Source organism: Macaca mulatta, chromosome 3 (assembly GCF_049350105.2).
Source record: "Macaca mulatta isolate MMU2019108-1 chromosome 3, T2T-MMU8v2.0, whole genome shotgun sequence".
Lineage (NCBI taxonomy): Eukaryota > Metazoa > Chordata > Mammalia > Primates > Cercopithecidae > Macaca > Macaca mulatta.
The window spans coordinates 182,922,135-182,949,514 of record NC_133408.1 but is presented as its reverse complement, the minus strand read 5'-3'; the positions used below and the strand labels follow the sequence as shown (position 1 = coordinate 182,949,514).

At 45.6% G+C, this 27,380-nt stretch overlaps 1 protein-coding gene across 3 annotated transcripts; it reads left to right on the top strand.

Annotated features, from left to right (window-relative positions):
• Window positions 1–132: 132 nt before the first annotated feature.
• Window positions 133–25,368, top strand: TRPV5 (transient receptor potential cation channel subfamily V member 5). 3 transcript variants are annotated; one of them, XM_015135115.3, is made up of 15 exons: window positions 133–542; window positions 3,446–3,543; window positions 3,712–3,834; window positions 4,329–4,466; window positions 4,773–4,871; window positions 5,027–5,202; window positions 5,653–5,799; window positions 8,135–8,347; window positions 17,845–17,931; window positions 18,030–18,106; window positions 18,368–18,533; window positions 18,710–18,776; window positions 20,650–20,918; window positions 23,808–23,914; window positions 24,594–25,368. In XM_015135115.3, exons 1-15 carry the CDS (start codon window positions 274–276, stop codon window positions 24,886–24,888), a joined length of 2,331 nt encoding a protein of 776 aa, XP_014990601.3. In that variant the 5' UTR covers window positions 133–273; the 3' UTR covers window positions 24,889–25,368. The 3 variants fall into 3 exon arrangements, with proteins under 3 accessions (XP_014990601.3, XP_077853731.1, XP_077853730.1); XM_077997605.1 differs by lacking the exon at window positions 133–542 and having other exon boundaries at window positions 3,415–3,543; XM_077997604.1 differs by lacking the exon at window positions 133–542 and having other exon boundaries at window positions 3,513–3,834.
• Window positions 25,369–27,380: the final 2,012 nt, after the last annotated feature.

Genomic DNA, 27,380 nt, shown 5'->3' with positions numbered 1-27,380 from the left:
CCAAGGTGGTTCTGTGGCCCTGGGGCTCAGCTCTGCAAAGAGCTCCTCCCCCTCCAGGAAAAGCACTTCTCCCCAGGCAGGGCGCTCAGTCCCCTCAGCGCACCTGCATGCACACACACCACCTCACAACCACACACTGCATGCAGACACACCACCTCACAACCACACACTGCATGCACACACCCACACACACACACACCATAGCCACACACTGTGCATACACGCACACCTCACAACCCACATACTGCATGCACACACACACCCACAAGCTGCATGCTGTATACACAAGTCATACAGGAGATAAACTCAGAGTACCAGCCCCAAACAGACCCCATCTCTTGCTCAGCTGCTGTCATCCTTGACCTGTTTCTTTCACCACATTTCTATAATCTGCCAGCGCCTGCAAGGAGAAGCATGGGGGGTTTTCTATCTAAGGCAGAAGGGCCTAGGAGCCAACTCCAGAAACTTCTGCCCTCCTTTCTTGTCAGAGAACAAGACTGGGACCAGCACCTGGACAAGCTTCATATGCTGCAGCAGAAGAGGTAGGTCCCAGAAGGATTCGTGGCCCTACCGCCGTGGTCATCAGTCCTTCTGACCCACCTGGGCCTGCTTCCCGAATAGAGCACCCCAGAATTCAGTGCCAGCCACTCGGACACACCCTTTCCTTCCAGGCCACCCAATGACGGAATCCCAGCTGGCCCCTTTTAGTGGTGGTGGAGGACGTGACTTTGGGCCACCCAGGGAAATCTTGAGGGTAGACCTAAGGACAGAGGCAGAATGACAGCCGAGGGGGAGTGAGAGGACCAAAAAGCACCAGAGGGAAGAAGCCAGGGTGTGTGGGATGGGGAGGGCAGGCAGAAGCAGGCTGCTGGAGAGGGGATGCACTCCTGTGGGTGGTGGAAGCACGATGAGGAAACACCATTCGTTTGAATGAAAGTGGATTGTGTGGGAAAGGGGAGGAGAGCTTTGTTTGGGGTAACACTGGGTGCTGACCAGCTGAGGAGGGCAGCCCAGGTGACACTGGAGGGTTCTGAGTTCAGTCCATCTGCCTTTTATTGAGTCTACTGTGTGCAGAGGGGTGCTAGGTCCCAATGACACAAAGATTGAATGAGACTTGTGCCTGCTCCCGGAGAGCTCTCAGTTCGGGCAGGGCTAGCACACCTGCAGGTAAATCATTTCATGGCTTAGCCCTGAGGTCCAGTCCCAGGAAGAGCAGCTGGGGCAGGGACGAATCCTATGGGCAGCCTCCGCCTCCAGATGTTTTGGGGCTTGCCTCCCGCCCAAGAGCTGCCTGAGGGGTGAGGTTGGTGAGCAGACATTAGCAGTCACAAAGGTCTCCCCTGTACTCCAGAAGATTCCTGTGCTTGGTTCAATGCCCTGCTGTCCTCGTCTTCAGATTCTTAATAATTTTGAACAAGGGGTCCTGCATTTGCAGGTTTACGTTGGGCCTGGTCCCAAGTCCCTCTGAGCCCTCATACCGGCAAGCCCTCTGCTTCCTCACCTCCCCATCCCATACCTGCAGTGGAATTTTCACCTTCCTGCTTTAGAGTGGGACCCCTGGGTCTCTGAGAAAGTGAGACTCCAGCCCAAATCTGGACTCTCTGCAGAGGGGCAGTGGGGCTAGAGGACCAGGGAGGCAAGGACTTTCTTTGTGCAGTGACCTCAGGATGGGGGTCAGTTTGCAAGCTCAGCCCTGACCACTCTGGGCTGGTCAGGGACACTGGGCTCCCTGGGACTGATTCCCTGGGTGAGAAGGGGCAGGGAACTGACTCCTCACAATGGCCCTTCCTAGGAGCACTGCTCTAACAGGTAAACCCAGGCCCCAACTTTAGATTAAAAGCTTCTTCTTTAAATGAAAACACTTTGGCTGGGTGTGGTGGCTCACACCTGTAATCCCAGCACTTTGGGAGGCTGAGGTGGGTGGATCACCTGAGGTCAGGAGTTCGAGACTAGCCTGGCCAACATGGTGAAACCCCCTCTCTAGCAAAAATAAAAAATTAGTCAGGCATGGTAGTGGGAATCTGTAGTTCCAGCTACTTGGGAGGCTGAGGCAGGAGAATCGCTTGAACCTGGGAGGCGGAGGTTGCAGTGAGTTGAGATCACACCACTGCACTCCAGTCTGGGCAATAGAGTGAGACTCTGTCTCAAAAATAAATAAATAAATAAAATAAAAACACTTTTTCTCTCTGGCTCCTGGGGCTATTGAAACAGAAGGATTTGGAGGTGGGGACCTCAGAGGAGCCACTCATCGGCCTGTCCTTTCTGTTCTTCCCCCCACACCCTGTGCTTGCCTTTGGGGCCAATATACATACGTCTAGTCGGAGAGGCTTCAGCTTTATCTCTTGTTAGATTCAAATCTGGGTATGGTAGAAACAAAGATTAACAGAGGTCCTGGAGAATGAATATCTCAACCTGTTTTGCCTTGAGACACACCCAAATAAACAAGCTGTTTAGACCCTTGCATCTAAGGGTATCACACAGAAGAAACAGATACCCTGTAACTCACCCCACAACTCTCCACCCCCTGCAGGGATCTGTATCTAAATAACCGGAGGAGGCTGGGCGCAGTGTAATCTCAGCACTTTGGGAGGCCGAGACGGGCGGATTGCCTGAGCTCGGGAGTTCGAGATCAGCCTGGTCAACATGGCAAAACCCTGTCTCTACTAAAAATACAAAAAATTAGCTGGGCGTGGTGGTGCGTGCCTGTAATCCCAGCTACTCGAGAGACTGAGGCACGAGAATTGCTTGAACCTGGGAGACAGAGGCTGCAGTGAGCTGAGATCGTACCACTGCACTCCAGCCTGGGCAACAGAGCAAGACTCTGCCTCAAAAAAACAAAACAAAACAAAACAAAACAAAAAAAACGAAAAAAAAAACCCCGAGGGAGTAGTCAGAACTTTAGTGCCTCACACATTTCACAAATTTCAAAATGCCTAAGAAAGATCTAGCAGTCGGTCCGTCCCTCCTCCCGCTCTGTTTTGGTCTCCCAGACTCCCCTTTGTTAAAGACAGTAGGCTCAGCAGGCCCAGGAGCAGGGGGACCGCAGATGGAAGTGCCCTCTGTCCCTCTCTCCAACTATCCAGGATCTGAGACAGTTTCTCTGGTTAGATGAGTTCAGCCAAGCCTAGGGTCCTCTTCTCAGAGACTCTCACACCACTCTTTCCAGACCACAGGTTGTCTTCCTATTAATTCTTCCCCTCCAGCAGAGCTTCAAGGGCCATCCTCACAGGAGAATCACCATGAAGTGAATTGCAAGGAAGGCCCTGGGGCTGACCCTTGCCCAAGTCCAGCCTCGGTCATTCGAGTCCAGTAGGCACTTCTTTCCAATTTGTCACTGCACACTGTGTGAGTCACATTGGTCTTAAAGAATGTCTCAGATCCCCTTTGCCCTTGGCCTCATTCTGCTCTGACTGTCTCTTCCAAACTCACGTTCACCTTTCCCCAGGATTCTAGAGTCTCCACTGCTTCGAGCAGCCAAGGAAAATGACCTGTCTGTTCTTAGGCAACTTCTACTGGACCGCACCTGTGACGTTCGACAAAGAGGTGGGATCTGGATTTAATGGGATGGAGGTGGGAGCAGAAGCACCTACCCCTCCTCCCCAAGACTTCGACTTTGTGAAATGGGGCCTTGGAGGGTGTCTCTGGAGCCTGAGGCCCCTTCCTCAAGGGAATCTGAAAAGTGTCTAACATTTCTGTCTTACTCCACTCCAGGAGCCCTGGGGGAGACGGCACTGCACATAGCAGCCCTCTATGACAACTTGGAGGCGGCCTTGGTGCTGATGGAGGCTGCCCCAGAGTTGGTCTTTGAGCCCACCACATGTGAGGCTTTTGCAGGTAAGGAGGCTACACAGTAATTCAAGGCAGAAGCTTTGAGATGGAGGGTGTACTGTTGTCTCTTAAAATTGGCTTCTGAAGGATGGGTTGGGGTGGGGAGATAGAGGGTCAGGAGAACAGGCTCAGTTGAGTTGGGAGAAATGCAAAGGTCCTGGTCTTGGCTTTTACCAATCTGTGGCTTCCTTTAGCATTTCCTTTCAATCCTCCCACAGTCCCTGTAGGACCTATCTCAATTTCTTTCTCTCATAGCAACACGAGAACGATTGTATTCATAGCAATCCCCTACTGGCTCCCAATAACTGAGGGGTAGGTCAAAGAGCAGGGCAGCCTGAAGGACAAATTGCTCTCAGTCCCAGGCCACCCTGCCAAGCCCAGGGCACAAGTCTATGCAAAGATCTATCAGGAATGTCCTGAGAGGGATGGTGGGGGATGCTGTGTCCCTGAGAGAACTGGGGACAGAGGCAGACCCCTGATGATGGCTGTTTCTGGGCCAGGTCAGACTGCACTGCACATCGCTGTTGTGAACCAGAACGTGAACCTGGTGCGAGCCCTGCTCACCCACAGGGCCAGTGTCTCTGCCAGAGCCACAGGCACTGCCTTCTGCCGTAGTCCCCGCAACCTCATCTATTTTGGTGAGAGCAGGGTTGGGCTTGGAGGATGGTTGGCTGGAGAGGCGGGCAAGGCAGAGGGAGGCCAGGGCAGGAGGTTCCTGCCTTCAGCTCCAACTGTTGGGCAGCTGGGATGGGCAGCCCTTCTAGGGCTTAATTAAGCCAGAAGCCAATTCCCCCAACCATCCTTCCTCTGGTTCTGCTGGAGGAGTGTCCCTCAGCCTAGAGCTGAGATGTGGGGGATGAGGAGGAGGCCATTACTTGGGGGAGACTGCCCACCCCACCCTGCCATCCTGCACTCTCCTGCCATGGATCTCTCTGTGTCCACAGGGGAGCACCCTTTGTCCTTTGCTGCCTGTGTGAACAGCGAGGAGATCGTGCGGCTCCTCATTGAGCATGGAGCCGACATCCGGGCCCAGGACTCCCTGGGTAAGAGCTGGGATGGGGAGGGGAGCTGAGATGCTGCAGGGAGCGAGGGGCCGGGTGAAGAGAGGGACTGGGACCTTCAGGAAGACCCCAGGGTGGGGATGGGGACATCAGGGACTTTAGGCCAGTGGCCACATGATACCCTGTGTCCTCCCCAGGAAACACAGTGTTACACATCCTCATCCTCCAGCCCAACAAAACCTTTGCCTGCCAGATGTACAACCTGCTGCTGTCCTACGATGGACATGGGGACCACATGCAGCCCCTGGACCTCGTGCCCAATCACCAGGGTCTCACCCCCTTCAAGCTGGCTGCAGTGGAGGGTAACACTGTGGTGAGAGACACTCCCCATCCCTGAGGTGTCTTTCTAATGACCCTCAACCTACCTCCGGCCCTGGGAAAAATAGAGGTGAAGGATCCACCTTTCTCTAAAATCTCTTTTCCCCAAACTACTCAAAGGGGTGGTGGTCCCTTGCTTCCTATTCCATCACTGAAATCTTCAGCCTCATGTTCCTTGGCTCAAGAGGATTTGAGAACCTCACGTTAACGCATGTGCTATGGTAACCCAAAGCTCTAGCTTCCTTTGCCTATTTTCTTCTTTCTGAGCTTTCTGGGGTTTTGGAGCAGGAAAGATGACAAAAAAGGGGAAGCTTGTAGATGCAGAGGTTTGTTGATTCCCACTGTCTGTCTCAAGGGGTGGGCAACTGGCTCCATGCAATGGAGTTGTTCCCCTTGACCACCTTCTCACACGTTGGCCCCCTCACTCATCCTGGTGGTCTCACAGATGTTCCAGCACCTGATGCAGAAGCGGAGGCACATCCAGTGGACATATGGACCCCTGACCTCCATTCTCTACGACCTCACAGAGATCGACTCCTGGGGAGAGGAACTGTCCTTCCTAGAGCTTGTGGTCTCCTCTGATAAACGAGAGGTATGGATGCCAAGGAGGATCAGGGCTGTCATGTGAGGGAATTTAGTGTTTGTGCAGATTCTGTCCACTTACTAAGATCCTGGGCCCAAGGCACTTCCCAGCCTTATAATAGGTGGAGATGAGAATAGTCTCCTGGGACCTGGGGAAAAGTCCAATGCACACTCCTCTCCTGAATCCCCTGTCTCTCTGCTTAGCCCTAGTCCCTTCTACCTACCTTTCTCGTTCTAACATTTCAGATGAGAAACTCCAAATAAGAGTTGTTTCCTCATATTCATTCATTGGTTCAGCATTGATATGGTTTGCATTTGTGTCCAAATGCAAAAATTTCATGTCGAATTGTGATCCGCAGTGTTGGAGAAGGGGCCTGGTGGGAGGTGATTGGATCTTGGGGGCAGACTTCCCTCTTGATGCTCTCGTGATAGTGAGTTTTCACAAGATCTGGTTGTTTAAAAGCCCATGGCACTCCACCTGCTCTCTCTTCCTCCTGCCTCGGCGATGTAGGATGTGCCTGCTTTATCCTTGGCCTTTTTTCCTGATTGTACATTTCCTCAGGCCTCTCCAGAACCTGTACAGCCTGCAGAACCATGAGCCAATTAAACCTTTTTTATTTATAAATTACCCAGTGCCAGGTAGTTCTTTATAGTAATGTGAGAATGGACTCATGCAAGCATATTGAACACCTGCTGTGTGTCAAGCACTACACAAGAAACAAACAATACAGAAATAAATACAACACAGTTCCTGTTCATCAGCTTCCTCAATTCTCAGTCCCTGCCCTGAATAATTGCAACAGAGTATGACATATGCCATAATAGTTGTGTGTACCATGCATGCAGACAGCCACATTGAGGTAGAGTTAATTTGGCTTGGATAGACCAGAGAAGATGTCACAGAGGAAATGCTGGGGCTGGATCTTCAAGGAAGAATTGGGAGTCACCAAGAAGATGAGGAAAAAAGGAACTTTTTAAAGAGGGAGCAACATGTAGACCATTCAACAATGCTGGGTTGAGTGATGTGAGGGAAAGGAAAATTTGTTGAAGACTACAGTAGAGAGGAGAAAATACTTCCAGGTTCCAGGACACTCCATGAGAGTGCCAAGATATGGTTTTTGCTTTTTATCTGCCATGTGAGAATTTCCCAGGAACCTTTACAGAGCCAGAAAACATGAATGATTATTAATACTAATGAATAGAAGAAAAGTTGAGTGGCCAGTTTGTGAGATCTTCCTCAGAGAATATCCCTGGAAACAGACACACCTTGAGCAGGATTTCTTAGGTATTGAAAGAACAATCCCACTGTGTGGATATCGCCACCACACATCCTTGGTCTTTGATTTAAGCTATTCTCAATATTCTCCAGCAGTTTTCATACATGTCTTGGGTCACTTGCTTTTTTCCTCCGTAAATCTTCCTTTCTAGCCCCCTTTCACATCCTTCACTACCTTCAGCTGTAGTTCAGAAGACCTAGACTACTGCCTTGGGACCTAGACTTCTGCCTTAGGACAAAAATAGAGGCTTTCTGACTGGGGATCCTTCAGCTTCCTGCCCTACACTGCCAGGCATGTCTGGGAACTGCCCACTGTCTCTCTTCTCCCCTCCAGCTTCAATAGAAAAGGTATTCATGCTGTTAATGGCTAATCACTCTACTGCGCTTTGAATCTGCCTCTTTCTAATTTCTCAGATGCCTCCTCCCATCCATCATCCCCTCTCCTGTGTATCTTTAACATCTCACTGGCTGCTTATATCAGAGCACCATCCCACCCTGCCACATCCTACTGCCTGTAACCTCCATTGCTTCTTTCTAGCCCAACAATACTTCTAGAGCAAATCTGACCACTTCCCTGCTTGAACTCCTCTGTTGCTTTCTGTTATATTTAGAAAAAAACAAAAATACAAACTTCCTACTTTGGCATTTACAATGCATGATGATCTGGCCCTTTTCTTCCTTTCTGACTACCACTCCCAATAGATTCTCCCCTCTCCCCAACCACATCTCAACTGCAAATGGGCAATGGTTTCTCGGACTTTCCTGACCTGGCAACTGCTGCTACCTTATGGTATGATCTTTCCTAACTCTCCCTTTACTCAACTAACTACTACTCATCCTTTAAATCCGCTTTGGTGCTATGGTGCCTTGTGGTTACTGCTATAATCGTTTACCTGTATCACTAGCACAAGGCCCAGCCATATGCGAGAAATATACTAGTTGTTGGTCAAAGAAGTGACTGATGAGCTGAATGAATGATGGTTGCTGCCCTGCCTCTTCTGGTACCCAGTGGGATAAACAACATCCTTCTGTGTTGGTCATCCCAAGTTTCACTCTACTTCCATGCCAGGCTCGCCAAATTCTGGAACAGACCCCAGTGAAGGAGCTGGTGAGCTTCAAGTGGAACAAGTATGGCCGGCCGTACTTCTGCATCCTGGCTGCCTTGTACCTGCTCTACATGATCTGCTTCACCACGTGCTGCGTCTACCGCCCTCTTAAGTTTCGTGGTGGCAACCGCACTCATTCTCGAGACATCACCATCCTCCAGCAAAAACTACTACAGGTGATTCTCCTTGGAAGGGGATGAAAGGGAATTGCATCATGGGGTGATGGTGCTGGAAACGAAGCCGTGTTGCTCAGGGACAATGCCACCTTCTGGGTTCCAGCAGGTTTAGGCTCCTAAACACCCAGGTAGAAATTAGACATGAGACCAAGAGGCCAGAGATGGGGTTTAATGAGCACAAGTGCATTTGTCCAGGGAGCTGTGGATTTTCTCACACAAACTTTGAAAGCGTGCTTGGCATGAGTAAGCCTGTGCTTTTGTGAATTTTTTTGGTAATTTACAAAAAGGATCAGGGTTTTGTAGTGGGATGTTCAAGGTAAACTCTATTGTTCCAAGGAGGAAAATTGTGCTCCAAGTCCATTTCTGAGTCTTTTGTTGTGTTGGGGCAACACAAACAGCCCTGCTGGCCTGCATCCTCTTCTGTGTGCTGTCTGTATGGGCCCATGGGAATAATGTGTCAGCTGTCTGACTGCCTTTCAGACACTCTGCAGAAAGATGTCTGGATTGGGTATCAGGCTGAAGTAAAGACTCTCTGAGGCTCCATTTATTGTGTGGGCCTGCCATTCTGTGTTATGGTGGCCAAGGGAAAACTAGGGTGAGGAAGAGGACTTATTAGATGTACAGAGTAAATACAGAAATCTGCTGTTGAAGAAAGTAAACCCTCCTTTTAGTGCAACACAAAGGGTAGACTCTAATGAGCACTTCTGAATATACATATTGAACAAATATAGCTACCTTTGGGGGGTTGACTCTTTGTGGATTACTAAAATTTTTGTCCTGGTGAGCTGAAAATACACAGAAGGTGATGTAGGTATGTAGCAGAAAGCAAAAGACCAGGAAAAAGATTTTGCAAAGCAAGTGAGAGCTAAGTAATTGGAGATTTATCTTAATGCAGGAGAGAGCAGTCATAGGTATAGCTCAGCCTGGACTAGGAAGCAGGGTAGTTTGGGTCGGAAAGAGAATATAAACTTTTTATAGCCAAGAAGCAAAAACCCTGAGTTGGTTTAGACCAAAGACAGCGGTATGCACAGAGAACAGGGCAAAGAGCCCCAGTGAACCCCATGACAGGCAGAGACACTCCATCTCTCCTGTTTCTAGAATTGCCTATATATATATATATATAGATATATATATAGCCTAATATATATATATTGCCTATATATATAGAGAGAGGCAATATCTAGAATTGCCTCTCTCTCTCTCTCTCTCTCTATATATATATATATACAGGCTATATATATATAGGCTCTCTCTATATATATATGCAGTGTGTTGTGTGTCCAGATCCACTGCCTCTCACCAAGTAGGGCTTGCTGCCTGGGGAAGACAAGCCTGAATGTGTTAGAGATGCTGGAAGCAGTTGTGCTCCATACATCTCAGTCTAGGCACGAAAGTTGTCCCTGGCATGGAGACATGAGGGAAATAAGGACAGTTAGGAGATGGCAAGTGGAGGGAGGAATAATTAGAAATTGAGAAAACACAAATAAGGTGGGGATTGCTGGACTTTTCCAGTGCTCCTGGCTCTATATCCTCAGATGTGTCTTCTCCAACCTTCCTTTGTCTCAAACTTACTTGGAGATTTTCTGCATTTTGAATGTAGACAGGACTCTGGGTTAAAAGGTGGGCAATGCTGAGCCACTGATGACCAAAAATCTCCTTCCTGTGTGTCTCTATCTCTTTGGGACGGGGCTTGTTATGTACAAACACATTTCTTTGATCCAGATATTCTATATTTAAAAGATCGCCTCCTTTGCTTCAGGACTCAGAAGCATAATTATAGCTAAACATCTGACCCATCCTTCTTTCTTTCTCTCTTCTGCCTTTCTTCGTGTACCTTGGCATTTTTACCCTTTTGCTTTCTGCTTCAGTGAAAGCCACTTCAGCTCAAAGAGAAGACTTTGGACTTTCAGATATTCTTTTCTTGGTGGAGAAGTGGGTGGGTAAGAGGATTGAGAATGCTGCTGGAACGGGTTAGATAACAAAGAACGCTAGTGAAAAGTCCCTATGCTTTGAGCCCTGGACCTGATTTATGGGATGACTATGTTCTTCTTATTCAGTAGTAAGCCCATTTGGATTAGATCCGAAGCTTCTAAACTTATCATCATGATTTGAAAGATTCTGTTTTCACAGTGCACCAGATTTGTTAAATAATAGGAAATTCCTTTTTTTCCTGCTGTTTTCTTACTTGAAAGTCTTAGAAAAAATGAAAACGCACAAATACAGTGTCTTGATTTGACGCATGCAATTGTTGACATATTCGTTAGCTGGTGGAGCTTTTTCTTAGATGAATGAATGCTTTACTGTCCAATTATATTAATAACTCTGGGGTCACAGGGATCTCAGTCACTTCAGGACTTCCTCTGCAGATCTCTTGGGATCTGTGGAAATCACTGGGCTCCAGGACCCCTAAGATCCTTTCTAGTTTAATATCTGGGATTTTATGAGAGTAGTGCAACATCACCATGTCAGAACAGATGAGAGAAAACAAATTCCTCTGTATAAGGTAACAAAAACTACACAAAAGCTGATGTTTGTAAAGCTGGAGTTAGTTTATTTCTGTCCAATTTGGGGGACATCTTAATGACTCTAAGGTGCCTCGTTGCTCAGCCGTTAAAGTCCTGCTTTACTAGAGATTTCCCAGAACTCTATTAATTTGAGTTAACTTCTATCTCCATATATTTCTACTTGGTTTAGACAGAGCAGCATGAACTATAGTACTAGTTCTCTTAGATTTCCAGGTGAGTAAAATGTTCAAAGTCCAAGAGTCCAGCAGCTCAGGTTTTAGCCCTAACTCTGAAATTTAATAGTTGTTTGACCTTAGGAAAATCTTACTTCGTGCTAGATCTGTGATTTTTAACCCAGGCTGCGCGCTAGAAACCTAGGAAGCTAGTACAATAACTAGGCTACACCCTAGACCTAATAAGTTAGAATGTCTGAAGCTGAGGCTCTGGCCTCAGTATTTTTAAGAAACTCTTTGAGTGAGCCAAATGTTCTACCAGGGTTGAGAACCCCTGGCTTCCATCTTTGAGGTCAGTGCAGCTCTGCCTTTCCAGTCCTAGGCCCACCACTCTGGTCATTTAGATTCCTGGAGTACTGTTCAGTAGGTGGTTCAAATTTCTTGTCACATCTCTTTTTTGACTTTTGAAAAAGATTCTCTTCAGCACTCCTTTGTTTTTCTCTTTCCCAGAAATATTTTGCTAATCCATTAATTAAATAAACTATTATTGAGAGCTTCATGCAGGCCAAACAACTGTTTCAGGTGATGGAAATTCAACAACCATAGTCTGAGCAAAACACACATAATCTCTGCTTTCTTGGAGTCTACAGACTGGTTTGTTAATCAAATGATCATACAAATAGATACTTCATTATAATCTGTGACTGTTGGCATCAATGTTATTTTTTTCTTATAATGAGAAAAGCACAGAGTGGGAAAAAACAACTTATAGCAGGGACCTGGTCCCTCTGGGAGGCCAGAGACTGCTTCTGAGAAAGATGACTGAGCTGAGATCTAGGTATGAATTCAACGTGAAAAGAGAGTTCTAGACAGAAAGAATGCATATTCAAAGGCCTCAAGGCAGGAATAACCTCACCAAAGTCTAGGAACTGAAAGAAGATTCACCAGAGCACAGGGAGCTGGGGTGGGTACCTCCAGGTGAGGTTGTCCAGACAGATCCTTCCCAATTTATGTAGAGTCTTAAAGGCCATGCTGAGGATTTTACACTTTATCCCCAGGGTAATGGGAAGTCAGAAGGATTTTAAACAGGGGAACTGACTTGCATGGTGAATAACAGATGTAGGGGGTGGTAGGAGGGACATAGGGAGACCAGTCAGGAGGCTATTACAGTTTAGCAAGCAAAAAATAATGGTGGCTCACACCTGTAATCCCAGCACATATTAAAGTGGCCTTATTAAAATGTGGATTCTGACAGTAAGGCTGAGTGGGACCTGAGACTTGGCATTTCCAGTAAACTGCCAGGGGAGGCCAGTGTTGTGATTCTGTGGACCATATTTTGAGTGACAAAGCATTATTTTATTTATTTATTTATTTATTTTTGAGACGGAGTCTCGCTCTGTCGCCCAGGTTGGAGTGCAGTGGCCGGATCTCAGCTCACTGCAAGCTCCACCTCCCAGGTTTACGCCATTCTCCTGCCTCAGCCTCCTGAGTAGCTGGGACTACAGGCGCCCGCCACCTCGCCCGGCTAGTTTTTTTTTTTGTATTTTTAGTAGAGACGGGGTTTCACCGTGTTAGCCAGGATGGTCTCGATCTCCTGACCTCGTGATCCGCCCGTCTCGGCCTCCCAAAGTGCTGGGATTACAGGCTTGAGCCACCGCGCCCGGCCTACAAAGCATTATTCTATCATTTAATCTTCGTAGAAATCCTAACAAGTAAATACAATCATCACCACTTTAAAGATGGTGAATCTGAGGTCAAGAGAGTTTAAATACTTTGGCAAAGACACTGAGCTAGCAAGGGCAGCACTGGGATTGGGCTGCAGGTCTGCTTCCTTTCAGAATCCTCACATTTACACACCAGACAAGGCCATTTCTCCCTCCAGAGTGATGTGCTAGGTCCCAGTCTTCTCTCTTGGCTAGCCAGGGCTTGCCACACTCACTTGTATTTACACATCTCATCTTTCCCTGTCAAGATTAGAGGCACTTGAGAAGTGCTGTGGGAGGGGATCAGATATAGAAGGATTCCCACCCCCACATACTGAGATACTGGCTCTTCTCCAGTTTTGATGATTGGCACTATTTTTTGATGGAGTTAACCTACTGGCATATAAGGCAAGTCATAACTCTGTGGGAATGGGTGAAGACTCTTCAGAAGAAAGGGGTAATCTCCCAAGCCAATCCCCCTGAGAAAATGCAGAGACGGGGACATGAAATTAACCCTTGGAAGGCAGTTTGACTTACATGGGAACCAGATCGCTCTCTCTCTTTATGGCCCAGTGGTTCTCAACTTGGGGTACACGTCCAAAACACCTACAGAACTTTTCAAGAAAATGCCAGGTTCTTGCTCCAAATTAACCCAGGGTCGGCCTGGACATGTGTGTTGTGACAAAGATTTACCACTTGATTCTGATGGGCTGGTTAGGAACTCATGTCCAGTTAGGGAATTGGAGAAGCTCTTCATAAAAGCTAGCAGAGCTTTCTCTGAGAACTTCATTCCTTCGCAAGTCTGGGATCATGGGAAGGAAAAAGGTCTAGAGCTGGGCTTGACAACTTGTTCTGGGGCCTTCCCACTTCCCACTGGGGTGGTCTATGTTCCCCATCCTTTCCTCATGGTACATCCCTGGCCCTTACGACCCAGTAGTGCCCCAGGCATTGCTGTGCCCACTCCTTCTGGGCATTCTCTTCAAGGCAATGAACTCAGCTGGCTGGGAAGTGAGAGCAAATCTCATTAGGACAATTCTCAGTGATGTATAAATGTCAGCCTGCATAGGGGATTTGGTTGTTGATAGCTCCTTAAATTGCAAGCCATGTTGTGGAGTAAAAAATTCCAGTCATTGTTAGATGATATTTATTTTTACAGGGGTGGATTGGAGTATTTTCTCTGTGCATTGTTAGCCAAGCCTGCTTAGGTGACCTTGATGTAGGAATCTGAAAATTTCAGAAAAGCACAATTAGTTATCATTCTTTTCCTCTTAGGCCTCCAGATAGGTCTCTCCATCCCCGCTTCCTGTCCTCCTTACCACCCTTCTGCATCTCTTAGGCAGTGCTCAGCTTGCACCTGCTGTCTCCTCTCTCCTTTTTCTCCTTCCTTCTTTCCTTTCTTACCAATTGAGTGCCTACCACATTGTGTGCATTTGTGGATAAAAAGTAGGAGGGCGGCATCCCTGCCCTCAGGAAGCTCTAAGACTACTGGTGAGACATGGGGTACCCAGACACTTTCAGAGTGATGAGAGAGGGCTGTCAATACGCAGCAGCTCCACATGTCCCAGGAGAGACACATGACCTGGGCATGGAGGGGCAGGAAAGGAGGCCCAGGAGGAGTGTTGGCCTGACCTGAGTCTTGAGGCATCGGTGAGGATGAGCCAGGTCAACATGGTGGAGGAAGGCATTCTGACAAAGTGGCACAGCCTGCGCAGAGTCCCGACTTAGCAACCCAGAACCCCAATAGCTCAATGTGGCCGGAGCTCACACAGGGTATGAGGACACAGGGCAGGGGCCATAGTAGCGAGGATTTTGTACATCCCGTTTGGTACTCTGGTTTTATTTTTTACATTCTTATCTCACATTGAGCTTTCCTAATTAAAAGAAAATGAGGTACATCGTGCTCATGACTTACAAATCAAGTGGCAGATCTGATAGAGAGCAACTGCGTCCTGGACAACCCCTCCTTCTCACCCATGTCTTACTCACGGAGGACAACCAGTTTTTCTTTCTTTTAGCTCTTCCTTCCTGCATCACCTCTGCATCCCTGGAATCAAATGCTTCTATCTCTAATTGCTAATCAAATCTAGACCTTATCTAGTGAATTTCTATGATGATAAAGATTAAAGAGCACCCTCCACTGCCACCTCTCCTGCATTTCTATTCTGAAGGCATTGGGGAGCTAGCAATGATGTTAAACAGAGAAGTCTCAGGATGATATCTCTGTTTCAGAAAGATCAATTCAGAAGCATTGTGGGGGGTGGGTTGAAAAAGCGGAAATAGATGTAGGGTAAACTAGATGGTAGACGGCATGGGTTTGCCCTAAGGCAGTAGTTCTGTTAACCAAGGAAAAGGAGAACATGTCAGAGAGAACTGGGAACTGAACGAGTAGGACTGGAGAATGGGTGCTCTGATAATTTACTTTGCCAAACATAACCAGGAAACAGTGTTTTCATAAGGACCCTAAATCTAGAGAGTTGTGAATCAGCATCTCAATCTAGAAAAAAAAAAAAGTCTTGAATGCAATTTCCAGAGAATAGAATTTTAAAAATTAAAAGAAACATCCATTACCAGTTTGGGCTTAGGATTTAATTCTAGGGGTGCAAGGTGGTTAATTAAAAGGTAAGCCTATTTTCACTTCAATTTCATGCCCCTTTCCATCTCTGAAATACTGAAATCTTCCTTACCTTTGCAAAGAGTATCTATTTTAAAGCAAGAGCTAACGTTATATATCAGTGTGAAACACTGGAGTTGCCCAGAAAATCTAAAGAAAATCAAAGTGCTTTAAAAGCCCACTATCATCATTATTTCTATTGCAACTTTTACACACATATATTATTTTTGTTTTCCAGAGACAGTAGTTTACAAAACAAAGCAAACAAAACCCTACAGAAGGGTTTGTATTCTGGTCTTGGAGAACAGCAAGGAAGGGGGCTCTCAGGAGTCTGTGGCACTTTGCAGCCTGGTTTAAGGATAAGGACCCCAGGGACAGAGTGCTGGAGGCAGCTTCTCTAGGTCAGTCAGATCCCAGGTAATGCAGAGGCAAAAAATTGGGGTTTCTGAACACCTCCATTACGCCCTAGTGAATTTGTGCAGGGGAACGTGTACTTGTAAAGAAATCTGTTGAACTGGTGAGAGGAAGCCCCAGCAGGAGAATTTGGTGGCCAAAATTCTCCCCAGCATTAGAGGGTTTCATTTTCATCTCCTGAAGGAATGGCTGCTGTGACTCCTGGCTGGCTTCTAGGGACGCCCTGATCTTCCTAGTTCTCCTCGCCAACTTACGTGTAGTTCTTTTCTTCTTGAGGCAAGAAAAGATTGGTAGCATTTTTTCAGACATATTGAAGCAAGACACAACATTTTTAAAATAACAATAATTTTTTACAGACACATATATGGCATAGATGTAGTTATTTCTATATTTAATGTTATTTTGTTTCTAAAGTAATGTATTTGTTATTTATCCTCCTACTCACTACCTGACTCTGTGAAGGAGTAGGCATGTTTTACACTAAAAGACAGATGCTATAGAAACATTAAAATAAAGAAAAAGAACACAGTCCATGAACTGAATTTCAGGAGAGAAGAGAAGGAATTCAAAGATAGTTGCTAGAGCGGGAGGACAAAAACAAAACAAACAAAATAAAACAAAAACTCTGAAATTCTTTGGAAGCAAGTAAAAAAAGAAATTTTCTATTATATGATAAAATAAAATTTACTAGTTTCTCAAGAGAGAGACATGTCAGAAAAGCTTACAGAGCATACAATTTTTTAAGCCAAAAAAAAAAAAAAAAGTGTTGACTGATGTCTGGTCACAGGTTGTTAGACCACAGAGATCTCCACACACACAGACAGAAGCTTCTGTCCTAGTGTCTCTTGGTTCCCTATGTCAAAAGCGCTGCCTCTCACTGGACAGGTGAGTGTGCTGCTGCAGTAACGTCTGGAGAGATACTTACAGGTTCCAGCTGATTAGCAGAGCAGGGATAATTGCTGTTCCTTATGCTAACAAGGGATCACATTCTCCCCAGCTTAAATCATCAGCTTTCCTGCTGGCCCCAGGGGATTCTCAACTCCTTTCTTGGGTGCACTATTAGGAGATGTGACCTTGGACAACAGAGCTCCCAAAAGTCAAAAGGCTGCTTGCATGTGTTGAAATTATTTGTGCAATATCATGTGGGAATTCTCTATATGTGAACACAGTTTTCTAGAAAGAAGGTATACAGTTTTTATTATGTTTTCAAGTGAGCTCATAACTTCAAAAAGATAAGGATAATTAATGTAGGATCCTAGCACTACATCTGTGATAATGCATAAGTTTCACCATGAAGTAGCAGGCATTGAAGTAGAGTGGTCTTCATTCCACCTTGACCCTTGGACTGTACCTTCTACAACTACTGCTCAGGATAGGCAGGGACCCTTCCTCATAGTGTCTCTAGCCCCTTTTCTGCTCTTTTCTATAATGTCAAATCATAATAAAACCACAGTGAATATATCTATAGTGCTTTATGATTTATAAAGTTCATGCAAATATATCATTAATGTAAGCTTCACAATGACTCTGGGAAGTAAGCACTGTAGCCTCCATTTTACAGATGAGAAATCTCAAGTTCAGAGATTTTTCCATGAATGGTTCAAGGTCTCACTAGAGGTAGTAGATTTTGGGCCCGTGAGGGAACCTGAATTCTGTGATATGTTTACAGTGTATTCTTCCCACTGGGAGCCATGATGAGTTTGGAAAAGGTGGACTTTCCACATAGCTGAAACCATCCCAAGCCACTAATACCTCTTCCTGTTGGCTCACTTGATGCTCTGAAATATGTTCTCAGCTGCTCAGTATATACATCATAAATTTCTGCTTACAAGCATCTATAGAAAAGGCGGTTTTGCTAGATGGTAGCTCAAGACATTAGCATATGTGACATCTATTAAACCTTGGATACATAGACTCCTGTCCTGGTCACAGAGTTACCCACAATGGCAAGTACAATGGGGGTGGGGTGATGCTGGTGGGAAGGGGAGCTTTCCTTTATTGTGGATGGACTTTAGCAGCTTTCAATCATTTGCACAAAAGGATTTGACTCTTTGCCCATCAGAAAGCACTTCTTCTGAATTTCCTCACATAGGAGGCCTATGAGACACATGAAGATATCATCAGGCTGGTGGGGGAGCTGGTGAGCGTCACTGGGGCTGTGATCATCCTGCTCCTAGAGGTGAGGTGCAGGTGGGGTCCAAGCTAAGCCCATCCCATCTAAGGCCCAGACTGAACCGCAGTCCACATTGTCTTTTTGTTTTGCTGTCCTTTCCCCAGATCCCAGACATCTTCAGGGTCGGTGCCTCTCGCTATTTTGGACAGACAATTCTTGGGGGGCCATTCCATGTCATCATGTGAGTATCCCCTCATTCCAGCCCCCTGCCTTTCCTTGCCAGAATCTTTTCCTGTCTCCAGTTCACTCTCTGATATCTAGGCCTCGGGTCACTCTCACTCCAAGGACTTCTCTCCAGTGGACTTGTAGGTGTAACTGTATGTGTGTTTTAGGTGTAAAGACGAAGCCTGAGTGTGTGGGTACCACCCCAGTCACCACTGTGCTGTAGGGACCTAGAATAGCTCCAGCTTGTCTCTCACTCCCTGCTGTCTGCTCCCCCCAGCATCACCTATGCCTCCCTGGTGCTGGTGACCATGGCGATGCGGCTCACCAACACCAATGGGGAGGTGGTGCCCATGTCCTTTGCCCTGGTGCTGGGCTGGTGCAGTGTCATGTATTTTGCTCGAGGATTCCAGATGCTGGGTCCCTTCACCATCATGATCCAGAAGGTCAGTGCTTTCCCAAAGCTTCCTCTGCCTCAGGCACAAGACCTTCCCAGACAGAGGGATGGAGGTAGAGTGGGGCTGGTGGAACTATGGGAGCCTCCTGATCTGTTAGCGTTAGCTCCTCAGAGGCAGTGGAAAAGGAATCATCCCACCCTTTCTCCCTTCTCTGTTTCCTGCAGATGATTTTTGGAGACCTAATGCGTTTCTGCTGGCTGTTGGCTGTGGTTATCTTGGGATTTGCCTCTGGTAAGGCACCATTCCCTCTTCTACTAGAGCAGCAGATCCAGTTCTCCAGAAAGTTCACTCTCATTCTTGCTCTCAGTTCTCATTTGCACTTCATTTTGCTTTTTTTTTTTTTTTTTTTTTCCTGTTGGAAGGTGAGTCTAAAAGCACACCCATATTTATAGACCAGGGGCCACTCAGGTTGGCCTAGGAAGGTAAAGTCATGTGTTCAGGGCCAATAACATTCATGTTCACTAACTGCCTTGCAAGATCTTTAAAGGAGAGACAGAAAAAGACTTTTGGTGAGAATAGGGCATTAAACAGGAAAGACTGGCCAGTCATGGATCTCAGAAAACCATGTGAACAAACAGAGATAGTGCCATGCTTAACTCTCCCATGTTTACAATTCAGAAGAGGAAACATAAAGCACTCAACAACATATAACTTGCTTTTTTTCTATATGTAGTCATTTAAACTTGAGAAAAAATATGAAAGAATTAGAAACAGGAGATGCAGAAAAACAGTTGGACAGTTTGAAGAATGACAGAGAAAACAAAAAAGAAGAGTTGTGAAGAGAGACTGTGAGAACAGGGACACACAGGCACCCAGTCAAGGAACAGCCAGTGAAAGTGCCAGGGAGCAAAAGAAAGGAACAGCACAGCAGGAAAACACAGGCAGGTGGAGAGCCAGAGGGAAGGAGAGGGTGGGTGGAGGAACAGAAGAGAGTCCTTAGGGAGGGGCAGAAAGAGGAAGGCCCAGGTCTGAAAGCAAAAGGCCAGTAGCTCAAATTCAGTCCTCAGTGTCTGCAACTGATCATCTATTAGACAAGAAGAGTCACTAGATGAGCTTTAAGAGTCCCTCCCATCTCTAAAAAGCAATGACTCAGTGCAGAGGACTCCATTGCTATCCTTAGGAATTTCCCGTTCAATGGGGATTCCCACAAAACAACAGACCAACAACAACAACAACAAAACAACAACAACAACAACAACAACAACAACAAAACCCCCACCAAAATCTGAAATGTGAAAGAGTAAAATGATGGCTTTCTGCCTGTTTGGAGTTTTCCACCCCACGCCCTTATGTACCCTTTCCTCCCACTCCTTGGCCATCTACATCTGTACATAACACAGATTACAAAATGAGGTGATGGTCGCAGAGTGGCTTTCTGTAGATGTCCTCTATCCAGAGCTCTCTAAATGATCACTTCTTGGTCATTGCACTTGCTTTTCTCTTAAATAAATAAGGAGGCAATGCTTTATCATAGACCTTGTTTCTGCTCTCAGAATCACCTTGTGCTTCAGCTCCTTATGCAGAGAGGAGGCTTTCAAGCAGTCTAGTGCTGTCCTGAAGTTCCATTACGCTCACTGCTATCCAGTAGGCTCCACCCTGAGCAGAAATCCGTTTCCTATGTTGGTTCAGGTTCACTCAGGGAATGTCAGAGTGATGGAGGGTTATCTAGAGGCCATCAAGATAAAAAGGGGCTCTTCTTTTAGCCTGTTCATGTGTTCTGTTGTTTAAAAATTGTTGAAGATTCCATGCATTCTTATAATAACTTGCCTTTTAAGTATTTGGTTTTCTAAAATGTAAAAACCAGTTAGGTGACCTATTATCCATTATCCATACAAACACACACACTGCACACACATACAATTTTGTTGTTGTTAAATGACTATTACCATGACCATTACCCAGAGTGGTGAACTTAATCATAGGACATCTTAGGGTTAGACAGTTCCACAGGAAACTACGTTTATTAGTATGTAATTATCTGTGCAAGTGTGCAAGTGTATTTAGATATACATATATATCAGAGATAGAGTAAGTGCTAACCATGTCCATGCTTATTGTGATAACTCCATTATCCAATCTCCATGTCTCTTCCTGGGCGGAGCAGCGTTCTATATCATTTTCCAGACAGAGGACCCAACCAGTTTGGGGCAGTTCTATGACTACCCCATGGCACTGTTCAGCACCTTCGAGCTTTTTCTCACTGTTATTGATGCTCCTGCCAACTACGATGTGGACTTGCCCTTCATGTTCAGCGTTGTCTACTTCGCCTTCACCATCATTGCCACACTGCTCATGCTCAACCTGTTCATCGCCATGATGGGTGACACCCACTGGCGGGTGGCCCAGGAGCGGGATGAGCTCTGGAGGGCCCAGGTAAGTTTATTTGTGTTAGTCTTGCTAAGAGGCAGGGGATGGAGAGAAAAATCAAAGTGGAAAATGTTATGGTGAATCATTCTTAAAAAAGTCACAGAAAAACTCAATGAGGCTCTCACCTTAACAGAGGTTTGCATAAAACTGAGGTACATGTGGATAAATGGAAGGGACAGAAGGAGGATTAAATGGAGGATAGTGGCAAGAAGTGGGGTTGTTGCTTACAGGTGAAAAGTAGACCTAGGAGTGATCCTGGAGTCCAGTAGGAACTAGAAGTGACCTTGTTCTGGTATATTCCAGTTTTCAATTTGGACCTTATCTTCTATTTGCTTCTATAAATCCCTGTTTCTCTATGAACTTTTCTTTATATCATCATAGACCGACAAATATTAGAATTGGAAGTGACCCTCATTGGCCCTCAAGTTGACCTCCTACTTAACATAATAATCATTTATTGATCAGAAGGTCATTCAATATCTTCTTTAATACTAATTAGGACTTTATTATCTTTTAAATTCAGGTAGAGTTTGGGAGGAAGGGAGTTTTCCCATATTTTTAAAGATTTTGTTATTAGACATTCATGTTGCATTGAGCTAAAATCTATCTTCTTAAAATTTCATTCTTTGGCCCCAGTCTTTCCCTCTCATATAACACAGAACACATTCTTCCATATAAGCACCATTCAAATACTTGAATATAGCCATCATTTTTCCCTTAGACTTTTCATTCATTTAATGATGATCATTTAGACCCTGCTACGTGTTGGCAAACATCTAGGAGCTAGGGACATGAGCATTAACACAACAGATACCATCTATGCCCTCACGGAGCTGACGGTTTAGTTGGAAAGACAGGCATGAAGTGAATGACTTCACAAAAAGCTGTAAAATTACAGCAGCGAAAGTGCCATAGAGAATGTAAGGTGCTAGGAAGAGGATGCAACAGAGGAATTGAACTGGGAGGTGAAGACGTGCTTTCCTGAGGGAGCAACATTTAAGATGAGAACCCAAAGGTGAGCAAGAACTAGCTAGTTAAAAGGAAGGAGGGAAAAGGATGCAGGTCAAGGTTAGTAGCAATTAGGACTCTTGGCTACAGGGACAGAAAATCAAACTCAAACAGACTTTTAGATTTTTAAACAGGGGGAGGAGGATGTGTTAGTCCTCGTAAATGAGAAGTTTAGAGAATTAAACTAACTTTAGAATTATCTGGCCAGAATGCAGATCCACATCTTATACATCACATCCATTCCTCTGTTCAACTCTCTTTTGACCTCTCTTCTAAGGCAAGCTCTCCCATCGTGTTTGTGAGATCACTTCTAGAAGCTCCAAACTCCAAAAAGAATGAGGACCTGCATTGCAATATGCAGCTCTAAGGGCCCCACTCATGTTGTGTTCTGTGAGGCTCCTGGTGCCAGGCAAAACTGTAGGCTTTAAAAGAACATCTTTCCCTCTGCCAATTCCTTCCATGTTCCATCTCATGGGAACACATTTGGGTCATAGGCACATCATTGAATCTAAGGAAAGACCAAGGACTAGATAGTGGAGGTGTTGGTGATGGTGGTGGAGGGGAGGTTTGGGGGAAAATAAATTAATTAAGCGGAACTGTGTGAAGCCCAGTCCACTCAAACCAATGCACTGAAAGTGATGAGGGAGCAATTCCCTAAATGAAAACTGGGTGCTGTTACCTGAGGAAGGACGGGGCTGCATGATGGCTCAGGAGGAACAATAAACATTCCTTTCAAGGCAAAGAAGAACAGCTATCCAGGGTAAGAGCACAGAATGACTGGAAGTCCTGGGCTAGGAGGGAACTTGGTGCAATTAACAAACTGAAAGAAGTGTGGAGTAATGAGGAAGACAGGGAGTAGAAAAACGTGAGGTGAATAATTTGCTATTTTGAAGATTGCCACTCCTTCAATTAGGAAGCCTTCCTGGTTCTGATCTATTCTGATTGGACCCTTTTGTTCATGCTCTAATAGATCATGGTTCCTTTGAAACTAGAATAGTCCCCAATATGATTGGAGCAATGCGGTACAAAGCGGGACCTTGACTTTCCTTACTTGTACGTAATGCTAAGGGCATGTAAAGCAGAGTCAGGTTGTTTAGTAAATATACAAATGGCCCTTATTAAGCCTGTGATCAGCTGGCACACCCACATCTTTGTTCTATGACTCACTTATCTAAGCTTCCTAAATGTAAATGTAGGACCTTAGATTTGGTTTACTTAAATTTCTTGTTAATGATTTTACACCAGCATTCCAACCTAGTGATATCATTTTATATTGCTTCTGTTGCCCCACTTATTACATATCCCTCCCAGTTTTGTGTCACAGGCATATTTGATAAGCTTGTTTTCCACGTTTCATCTAAGTAATTAATGAGGGCTGAGCAAAGGACAGAACGTGTGGTGGACTTGCTACCAGAAATTTCCCTGCCAACTTTGCAGTCATTAATCAACCCGTTTCCTTCTTAAGATATGGATATTTAATTTGCTGAAAATTCCCTGAACAGTAACAGTATCAATTCATCCCCAAGATCACAGAGATTCTATTTAATCATTTTATTTAAATCAAGATAATTGGTCCATGGCTTTTATATGAGAAACAAATTGAGATTAGTTTGGAGTGACTCATTTTCCATGAGTCTGAATAGGAACGTAAGGGTCACTATTTTATTCAAAACACTCACAAAAAATCCTCTCTCATTTCTTGATGAGTGAAACTGGTTTCACAGTGCCTGGCACAGGCTGTGGGGTGAATAGGTGGCTGTTCTCACCACTGACCTCTAGTGTCCTATCTCACTGGTTGCCTTTGGTTCCCTTTGTCAGTGGCCTCCGTGCCTCTTTGAACCTCATGGCTCTTTCAGAGTTTTTCCTGTACCTCTTGCCTCCTTCCAGGTCGTGGCCACCACAGTGATGCTGGAACGGAAGCTGCCTCGCTGCCTGTGGCCTCGCTCCGGGATCTGTGGGTGCGAGTACGGGCTAGGGGACCGCTGGTTCCTGCGGTGAGTGACTGTGTGCACATGCAAAACTGCAGATATGTATAAGGCCACGGAAGCAAGGGTGACCGACAGGTGTCCTGGAGCCTGCATTAGGGGAGGGGGCTGGAGCTGAAGTGGAGGGGTAGGAAGAATGCTGTGTGTACCTCAGGGCAGCCACGTGTAAAAGGTTGTGTGCATGTGTCCATGCTCAGACGTCAGCATGGGTTACCAGACTTGCTGTCACCTTGTTCTGAGCTGACCTTCATTTTCAGTGTACTTTTGGCTTGGATCTAACTTCCTCCTTCATATTCTGCCCTCATCTCCTGGCATGATCCTCCTCTCTCCTCAAATTTACTTCCTGAATTGCATCTCATCATCCTCGTGACACACTTATCTATTAGTTGGCTCTGTTTTCTTTCACATTCCCATGTATTAGTAACACACACACACACACACACACACACCCCTGTGTGCATCCTACCACCCTGCAAGCCCTGATTGCTCAGCCTCGATTATCTCTATCCCAGGTTAGCCTGCCCTCCAATGACCTCCCTTCACCTGATCCGAGATACTCTTCCTGTTTCAACTCTGCTCCCTTCTTTCTCCTTCCCTCTTGACCCTGCTTTCTAAATGTTCGCCTCTACTTGTCCCCTGCCCATCTCTCCCCACCTGGACTGAGTCCTTTCCCCTTTCCCCTCATCAGGGTTGAGAACCACAATGATCAGAATCCTCTGCGAGTGCTTCGCTATGTGGAAGCGTTCAAGAACTCAGACAAGGAGGATGACCAGGAGCATCCATCTGAGAAACAGCCCTCTGGGGCTGAGAGTGGGACTCTAGCCAGAGCCTCCCTGGCTCTTCCAAATTCCTCCCTATCCCGGACCACCTCCCAGAGCAGCAGTCACCGAGGCTGGGAGATCCTTCGTCAAAACACCCTGGGGCACTTGGATCTTGGACTGAACCTTAGTGAGGGGGATGGGGAGGAGGTCTACCATTTCTGATTAGCATCGCTGTCACTCTTGACCTTACTCCAGGTTGGCCTGGGGACAGGGACAGAGACGGAGACCTCTGCCTATGCAAGTGTCTAACTTCTGTGCCTGTTATTCATGGGAGGGTGGGACAGAACAATCCCGAAAAGGCCATATCTCACATTTCACATCAGAATTTTGGCAATGGGCAATGGTCATCTATTGTCTCACATATTTTCTGGGTTCTTGGAAGTCCCACATCTCAGGAAAAAGGAGGTTGGCAATTAAAGATATGAGGTAGGGATGCTAGATTAATGTCAGGACCATTTCTCTAATGCCCCACGCAGACCCTAGAAAGTAGTAAGCTGTGAGGCTTTTCTGGCTTCCCAGGGCTTATGTGGGAAGAGCCAGGCATGGCATAGAGGTTGTTGCCCTTCTTTTTTCCCCAACCTCCTGTAGGTCTCTCTCCCCACTTAGCAACCAAACCCCAACTGCAATAAAATAGTCTCCTTATTCTTGCCTTCTTTAATTTTTTATTGGGGCACAATACATGTCACATAAAATTTACCATATTATCCATTTTTAGATGTGCCACTCAGTGGCATTAAGTACATTCACATTGTTGCGTAACCATCACCATTATTCATTTATGGAACATTTTCATCATTCCGAACTGCAACTCTAATCCCCATTGAACAATAACTCTCCAGCTATCTCTCTGCCCCGGCCCCTGATAACCAATATTCTGCTTTCTTTCTATGAATTAACTATTCTAGGCATCTTATGTAAGTGGGATTCTGCAATCTTAGTCCCAAATCTGCGACAGTTTATTTTTTTATTCATCTACCAATGGACATTTGAGTTTTTCTACCTTTTGGCTGTTGTGAATAATGCTGCTATGAATATGGTATACAAAAATCTGTTCAAGTTTCTACTTTCAAATACTATGGGCATACACCTAAAAATGGAATTGCTAGACAATTCTTATGTTTAATTTTATAAGGAACTGCCATACTGGTTTTCACAATAGCTTTCACCATTTTACATTCCCTTCTAATGGGTGTGAAGTGGTTTCACATTGTAGTTTTGATTTGCCTTTCCCTAATGACTAATGATACTGAACATGTTTTTATGCACCTATTTATTGGACATTTATATATCTTCTTTGGAGAAATGTCTTTTCGGTTTATTTGTCCATTTTCGAATTAGGTTTTTGTTGTTGTTGAATTGTCTTATCTTTGCTCTTTGAGGCTCACAGTCTGAAGTGTTTGCATCCTGGTGTATGTATGGTAAATTAGGCCTATATTTGAATAGCCTAATCATTTCTTTTCCAGGACCCTCCTGCTCTGTCCCTAGCAGTTAATCATCCTCCTGCCGGGAGGCAACAAGCTCCTGCTTGGTCTCCTGACATAGCCATCCTCCATTCCCATCCCCTTTTCCCCACACTGAGTTGTGAAAGGAACAGCAACAATAGAGGAAGGGTCATCCCTCTCCAGGAGGGAAATTAGGAATCATGTGTCCAGGGCACCCATTATAGGTGCTCATGGGCAGCCTCTCTTGTGTCTCCAGCACTATACTTCTAGTCCCAGCCCCTATCATCCCCCTTAGCAAAAAGCCATGTCAGCTTTTCAGAGAACTGTGGTCTGGGATAACAAAGAAGTAAGTGATATTTGTGAAACCACAGACAGTTAATTCAGATACACCAGCTCAGGACTGAGTGCCCAACAGTAAGGGATCACACAATGTGTATACACATGCCCGCACACACTGGGACACAGTGGTGGCAGGGTGTGTAAAACTGCTCAGTCAACATCATTCTTCTTTATTCTTTTCATAGTGGAAGTGCTTTAAAACTCTGCTTCATAGTCCTTTTTATTGAGACAGGGTCTTGCTCTGTTGCCCGTGCTGAAGTACAGTGGTGTGATCACTGCTCACTGCAGCCTTGACCTTCTGGGCTCAAGTAATCTTCCCCCCCTTAGCCTCCCAAGTAGGTGGCACTACAGGTGTGCACCACCACACCCAACTAATTTTTGTATTTTTTTTTAGAGATGGGGTTTTGCCATGTTGCCCATGGCTAGTCTTGAACTCCTGGTCTCAAGCAATCCATCTGCCTCGACCTCCCAAACTGCTGGGATTACAGGCATGAGCCACTGCACTACCCCTGTAATCCTTTTAATACTTGCTTAACTTGTCTATAAACTTACATGTCTTTTGATTTGAGCCCTTGGCCTACCCCCAGATATTGTCCTTTGTCCTGGCCTGTGTACCTGGTATGTAATTAAAATTGCTTACTGCCTAGGTTTTTCACTAAAATAAGAATTACTAAGAGTTAACATTATGAATTAATGAATGTAATTAAAACTACTAGGTACATACAATGTGTATTAAAGAGGTAGGATGTGGTGTTTTTTTTTTTTTTTGGAGAACAAATGTTAAAATAAGTCACGGGATTGTGGTTCTTTTTTAAGATAAAGTTTTTTTTCTAGTTTAGAGGATTTTTAAGGATTGTTTCAAGTTAACAGAAA

Excerpts from the sequence above, each read along its gene's own strand:
- TRPV5 (XM_015135115.3), top strand. The coding sequence starts at position 274 with ATGCTGTATACACAAGTCATACAGGAGATAAACTCAGAGTACCAGCCC. Across the intron at positions 543-3,445 it reads CATATGCTGCAGCAGAAGAG|GATTCTAGAGTCTCCACTGC; the intron begins GTAGGTCCCAGA and ends ACCTTTCCCCAG. Across the intron at positions 8,348-17,844 it reads TCCAGCAAAAACTACTACAG|GAGGCCTATGAGACACATGA; the intron begins GTGATTCTCCTT and ends TTCCTCACATAG.